Below are 7082 nucleotides of genomic sequence, written 5' to 3'. Positions count from 1 at the left end.
CATACATGAAGCACTTTCTGCAAGTCGCCCACTAGCCACACTCCATTCCAACTAACACCACCCTGCACCGACACTTTGGCTACAATCGGGCGCAGTATGTTCTGCCACAAGCCGCACCAGGAAAAAACATATAAATGCTGTGAAAGTTCAGCTACCATCACAAGAAGCCACTACTTCACAAGTCCGTCACTCCCACATCAGAACGCATCGCATTCTCCAAAGGTCATAGGTCATGGCCTTAAGAAGGCTTAGTTGATAATTTTCACACAGCTCAATTTGCGCCGTCCTAGTGTGTGGTGTGTGACGTCATGACCCATTCCTAACAGCCGTTAATAACCCCATCAGTCACTCCACAGTTCAGATACCTAACTCCCCTTCATCCACTCGGTACACCCCCGGCTGTCGCTTCGCCTTACCCCACCAGCATTACCCATTCCGGCTGTGCCTCTAACCCACCCCCTAACTACCTATCTTACAATCTCTCGCCCGCATCACTAGCCGCGTTTCAAACCTCAACCTTTGTGGTTACGTTTGGTGTGTAGTGTGTGGAACAATCTACGTACCGCATTACTCTACACAGGAAATAGTAGACCTAGCGTTGTATCCCGAGCACATATACATAGCTAAGTGTTCGCCCTAAAATGAATTTTTTCTTCAGTGTGTTGCTTCCAAAAGAAACTCCTAACAGTGGGTATTTAACTAAAATGCTCTATCAAAGCCCAACTAAGATCAAAATATGAAACTACACCCGGTCTCCTATGGTCAGGCAGATAGCCTTTATTTCTTTACAATTTAGGGTGAGACCCTCCTTTCTATACATCCTTTACTAATAGACCCGCCAATTCTTACCTACCACTTTCTAGGAATGGTCAGAACTGAGCACACAGCATCCCCTCTTTTCATACACTAACCGCGTCAATATAGCTACCTCCGTTGACCTCCTCTTTCACCACCAAATCACCATTTTGGCTTGGCTAAAAAGAACAGCCCTTAGACCCATCGGCGTGGTCCACCGCATTATTACACTCTGGAACTAGGGAACAAATCTTACCTGCCTTTGAATGACCCAATATAGCTAGAATTCAAGCCAGATGACCTTGCTCAATCAAACCAGGGGCATCACTATCGGCACTGGGACTTTATACACTGCGAGTGACCTGGCAGACATTAGGCGACGGGGATGTAGGAAGGAACTGAAAAGGAAACGAGAACCAGAGAGGCGAATAAGGAGCGATTTAGACAGCAGGACATGTGAGAATGACGATGAATAGATGAGGGAAGAGTCAGATGGGCGATCTTCATTCATAGCCTCAATCCACACCCTGATCCGTTGGCACACCTCACATTCATGCACCAGCTCTCCACTCAATGTACCGTCTTCGCCAACAACGCCACCACAACGTAGTACTAGCTGCGGTGTAAGCAATGAAAAGAACCTAGATGGAGGGCAGGAATTCAGCATTGAGGAGAAATTAAGATAAGAACTCTCGAGGAACTCAAGGACAGCATCACAGCCATTGAATATAGAGCAGAAATCAGCGCAAGAAATAAAAGTGCCTCTGATCACTGCGCTCTACTCAACAGAACCGATTGCCCACACCTATCACAACGATCCCCGCCCGCTACGAAATACGTACAGACTTCTGATGTTACACACGATCAGCACCTCCGTACTGACGACTGAAGCCACATCCGTAGTGTGCAGAATACTGATAATAACCCTAACCCACCGCGTGACCTCAGCGGCGTCGTGTGGGACCGGCCACACTAAACGCTGTATGCTCTGTCTATCGACACTCGTCACATTAGCTACAATAAGATTCAATCTCTACCCTTCATTTCTTAAATCACACAAATCTACCAAGTTATCAGCGGGCTGGATCCGCTTCCCCCTTTCAATGGATATTGCTCTCTCGGCGAGTACGTCTCTGGCAGCCTGGACGTCAGCGGCACATACATAGTCGTGTCTGCACTCTGCACCTGCCCGCTTAGCTGCATCGATACGCCCCACTTCTCGCCGAAGCATAATGGTTCAATCTCGGCATACCATATTCGACGTCGAGCGAGACATTTTCCACAGCAACTCCTCGCGCGCCGCAATCGCCATAACCTCTATGCTTGTCAACAAACGTCACTACTCATTTTTGGCTACCTGAACATCCCGTGCACCAGAAAAACACATACACAATCAATCCCGGCGAGTGGTCTATCGTGCCACCTAACGCTCGATGCATTAATGCTCCGCTGACATACTACATAGGCGAAGATTCGCCTGCCGCCTATGTATCACGGTAAGCAGCACCAGCACACGCAGCGCGACACATCCTAGACCAGCCTATATCTATCTATCACCCTAGACCTCACGCGTCGGCTTTGTCTCCTCTTTTAGAGCTAGCCAAATCAACCATCTTCTCCAACAACCGCATGACATTCAGGAATAGTAAGAGAACCTATTACTAAGCGGGTCTACCTACTGACCCAGGCCCGAGTACGAATCCGACCATCCTATCCAGCCTCGGCCCACTGCCTATTGTTTTATAGGCATAGATGATCACCCCTTACACATCGGCTTCTGGTACTGAATACTTTCACTTAAGCGCTAGTTCACAGAAAGCCTTTTTACCTCCCCTTCCATTTCTTGCATACCCCATCACATGGAGCATATGCTCGTCGATTAACTCCACCCTTCATGCCAAGGGGCTCGCCGCTTCTGGCCAGGTCTACTGTCGTGGTACTGGTCGCCTGACTCCAGCTTCTAGCGTGTCTCGTCTTCTTTCTCCCTTTCCTTATTGCGCTTCTCTCCTCTTCTCTCATTCTCTCAGCCGCTGTGCCTGTGTCCCATACCATCGTACTGCAAAGGGATCTTAGACGACGCAGACGTGCATACATATAATCCAGGACGGACACCCGTGCTCTAGCGCTGCAGCTGCATTCTCCGCACAGTACAGACTACCCTACTGCAGAAGCAGCAGATGCGCCTCTAACCTCAGGACTTCTAAAGTGAGCTATGGTGCTTTATTCATTTACTTCTTCGCCATTACAAAATGGATTGACTCAATGTTAATACAACTAGCAAAGCCTCAGTCAAGAAGCTGCGCCGTCTCCAGATGATACCGATGCCTACAGTGCACGCCTTTATAATGCCAGCTCTTGTGAGGCCCAGAGCTAAAGCAATTCTCTGCTGTGTCAAGGATGCAGGCCACGCATGTGGGAGACCACATGCCTTTAATCTCAAATACCAACCAAGAAGACCTGGAGGCGTGTTACAGACAGCGTTGACTAGCCTCACTCACGATTCGTCTCCCACGTCACAGCGTTCCGATAATAGGTATAGTTTACCCTACCAACCCACATCGTCTAAGAACAAGGCTCTAGCAGATAGCCGTTAAACAACTCCTATAAAAAGCTACCAGACACACAGGAAGTAGGTATCTTTCAGCACAGGTGGACCACAGCACAGTGAAGGGCGTCTATAAAGCTTTTTCATGCTACAGCCGATCTCTTCTTAAGCCATATGCTCCATCGATCTCTTGCCTCGTCTTCATCTCATCAGGTCAGCGCCAGCTCTGATTGTCCTTTTTCCTTACTTTACATCGTAATAGACAGACTTGGCGCTGTACAACTACCGTGCACAGGGCAGCCCACATAAGCAAGACACCTGCTCCACTACCTTAAAACCAACCCGCGATGGACTTGAGACCCGATTCGCCGCATCCGCCTCAGCGCTATACGCCGGTTTCATCCAACACGCCTAGGCAGCCCAGCCTCCCTAGCTCGGGAGCCCACTTATCAGAACTGCACCAACATCATGCTATTAGTCTCACACGGGCCAGTCATTTACGTACTCGACACCCCACAGCTCCTGTTTCATGCAGCTTACCCTGCCGCACCGGCTCCGCACAATCGCTTACTTGAGTTACTCTATAAAAAGTTCGTTATCTGTCTTGCTTACAAACAACTCAGCTGCCTGCCTGAACAGGCTGCCCGCTGAACCCCCATCTCCTAAACGACCTACTGCCCATCCAGCCTTTCAAACACAGAAGTCGCCCCTCTACTCAGATCTGACACCGGTAACTTCCCACCGTGATGCGTGTCCCAACAACGCCCTAGATGCTTCGCAACACTCGCCATCCAACATACCTTTACTAAAGATATCGCTAACCTTAGCACCTGCAATCCTCTCGGCCAGGAATCACGCTCTGATCGAGTCCCACGATGGAACACGTGCTCTGGCCCTGGAGATTAAGCTCCTTAGCCAAGAACTTGTGCTACGCCTTTCTCGGTTACCTCTCTCTCTCTCTCATCTCTCTCTCTCTCTCTCTTTCCTCTCTCTTTCTCTCTGGATTCACACCTTGGATACTACGTGGCTGTATTGAAAATTCCCTCGGATTTCTACCCTGTTCTAGTGGAAAGACTTTAAGTAAGTCTCAATTAAGTTCCCAGCCAGTCCCGAATATCACGAATTATATTTACAAAAGGAAACCACACTATTTTACCCAAGAGAATTCTTTGATCGTTCTCAGCTCACGCCAACCTCCCTCAACACATTCTTCTTCATAATAAATGAACGAATTACCCACTGTCATCGCGGCTTTCAAGCGCTCGCTATACCGTTAACATGCTGGAATCAAAAAATTCTAGGCGCTCAGACATTCCTTGTTATGAAGATCTTTAGGCAGTTATCTGACAGAGATCTCCTGATGATAACAACTACTCCTATGCCGATATAGCGAAATTCCAATTCGCAACTGTTCTTGGGCTGCCTCTTTGATTCAAATTATGCACTTTATTACTTTTCTTATCCTCATTTTACTATTTAAGAAGATAGTCAATTTAAATGCCAGGATAAAAGTTTTAGAAAAAAACTGTTAAACCTGTTAAAATGAATTATAGAGAAATTCAGATTCAGACAGAAGAAATTAACAATGAAGTTGTTCCAAGATTGGAACATAAGATTACAGAAAGAAAGCCTGTTTTCACACAATCACCCTTAATTTATCTGGTAGCTGTACATCAACTACCTGATCAAGAGAATGTACAAAATACTTGGATTCCAGTTGAAATGTTAGACTTACGAAGATTTAAGGAGACAATAGTATCAGTGCCTAATGGGTGAACCAGCTGAGCCGCTCCTGACCAGGCTCCCTGCTCCCCACAGTCAAGCCTGATCCCCCGGAAGGCGTGCGCCTGCGCGCAGCGGGGCAGCGGCTGCAGATGCTCTGGCGTCCCCCTGCCTCCTGGCCTTTCCTGGATCTCCTCTCTCAAGTACCGCATCCGCTACCTGCGCCACGGAGCCTCTCACTTCTGCCAGGTGAGAGGGGACTAGGATAGGGTGAGACAGGATTCCCCTGAGCATCCTCAGGTCTCCACCTCCGGCCTCTCTGTGGGAGCGCTGATGTCACGTGACTCTGCAACTGCCTTGCATGAGTGCTGGGTTTTTGAACCCACAGCAGGCACTTTACCCAGCAAACGGGCTCCCTAGCTCCCAGTGTATGGTGGTCCTACCCACCACCACCTCCTCTCTCCCTGCAGGTGGGACCCATTGAAGCCACGACCTTCACCCTGAGGGCTGCGCAGCCCCATGTCAAGTACTTGGTCCAGGTGTCAGCCCAGGACCTCATGGACTATGGGAAACCAAGTGACTGGAGCCTCCCCGGGCAAGCGGAGAGGACTCCCCTTAATCCCTGAAGAGGGACTGCATCCTTGATAGCAGACTCTGATGTCATCTACTTCAAAGTGACTGGGTTTGGCTGGCCTGGGTTCGAGTCCAGTCTGCACTTGCTGGGATGGTTGGCCTCTATGGACCTCAATTTCCAAACCTGTGGGGATGGTGTTTTTCCTTCCATCCATGCCGGACTTAGAGAACTGCAAATGTAATTTGAATAGAAATTTTAATTAAATAAGAATCATTAGCCTGGTAGTGGGGGTGCACGCCTTTAATCCAAGTACTTGGGAGAGCACTTGGAAGGCAGAGGCAGGTGGATCTCTATGAATTCGAGGCCAGTCTGGCCTACAGAGCGAGTTCCAGGACAGCCAAAGGTACACAGAGAAACCCTGTCTGGAAAAAACAAAACAAAACAAAATTACTATCATTATGGGGCCCAGGGTGTTCGGGGAGGGGCAGAGGGCAGAGTTCGAGATAGGACTGGTGTGTGCCTGGCTGTCCTAAACCAGGCTGGCCTTGAACTAACAGACATTCTCTCCTGTCTCTGCCTCCCGAGGGCTGAGATTAAAGACATATGCCACAACCGCCAGACAAGAATTTTTATTAAAATTGTTTTTGAAATTTAAATATTTTCATTTTATTTTCAAAGATGTGCCTGTCATGGTATTACAGTGTCCACGGCAGCCAGCAGAGGGCGACAGAGCCCTGAACCGGAGTTACAGGCGTGTGGTGTGGCGGCTGGGTCGGCAGGCCTTGGGCTCTTGAGCACTGAGCCACCTCTCCAGCCCTTTGTCCATCTAGTCCGCTGAGTGAGAGACATGGTGGGTTGTCTGTGTTGGAGTGCCCACGACCCCCAAACAAGACCTTTATGACGAAAAGCAGTTGATGTGGCTCAAGGTTCAGGAGCCTGGGAAGACCCAGAAGGAATCCCACGTGGTACAATGCCTAAAGGTGGAAAGATCGGGGAGCACGCGGTGGGAGGAAGGGAGGGAATAAAGCAAGGTGTAAGGTTCGGGTTCCCATCACCCGCCATGCAAAAGAAAACAGGGAGGAGAGTTATCAGTAGGTGAATGCAGGGACACACACACACACACACACACACACACACACACACACACACACACACACACACACGGACACACACGGACACACACACAAAACTGTTTCCCCAACTGAGAGCCAAACAGGATGCAGACCAGCCTTGTCCAAATGAGGACAGAGGAAAAGAGTGGTGGGAAGCTAAAGACGAGCCTGGAGACGCTGTCTGAAAAAGAATAAGAGGAGGAGGAGAGTTGGGGGCGTGGCTCAAGGAGCCCCTGCCTAGGATCCCCAGGTGAGGGGCTGTTGTTAAAGGCCATTGCCTTTAACTAATTTCTCCCTTTAGGATATTTTAATTGACTCATCAAGTTTGCTGAGT

General features: G+C 49.0%; 1 protein-coding gene across 1 annotated transcript; it reads left to right on the top strand.

Moving 5' to 3' along the window:
* The first annotated feature begins 3687 nt into the window (after nucleotides 1–3687).
* On the top strand, nucleotides 3688–5688 carry LOC114689395 (interleukin-27 subunit beta-like). Its single transcript, XM_028863703.1, has 4 exons — nucleotides 3688–3735; nucleotides 3876–4070; nucleotides 5159–5311; nucleotides 5533–5688. The coding sequence occupies exons 1-4, from the start codon at nucleotides 3688–3690 to the stop codon at nucleotides 5686–5688; spliced, it is 552 nt and encodes a 183-aa protein (XP_028719536.1).
* The last annotated feature ends 1394 nt before the right edge of the window (nucleotides 5689–7082 follow it).

Source organism: Peromyscus leucopus, unplaced genomic scaffold (assembly GCF_004664715.2).
Source record: "Peromyscus leucopus breed LL Stock unplaced genomic scaffold, UCI_PerLeu_2.1 scaffold_1729, whole genome shotgun sequence".
NCBI lineage: Eukaryota > Metazoa > Chordata > Mammalia > Rodentia > Cricetidae > Peromyscus > Peromyscus leucopus.
Note: the sequence above shows the minus strand (reverse complement) of the source record. Positions and strands in the feature narration are given on the sequence as shown.

What these genes read in the sequence shown, in the direction of transcription:
- LOC114689395 (XM_028863703.1), top strand. Translation starts at nt 3,688, where the DNA reads ATGGACTTGAGACCCGATTCGCCGCATCCGCCTCAGCGCTATACGCCG. An exon ending in CGCCTCAGCGCTATACGCCG is followed by an intron (nt 3,736 to 3,875) that starts GTTTCATCCAAC and finishes TGTTTCATGCAG; the next exon opens with CTTACCCTGCCGCACCGGCT. An exon ending in GAGCCTCTCACTTCTGCCAG is followed by an intron (nt 5,312 to 5,532) that starts GTGAGAGGGGAC and finishes CTCTCCCTGCAG; the next exon opens with GTGGGACCCATTGAAGCCAC.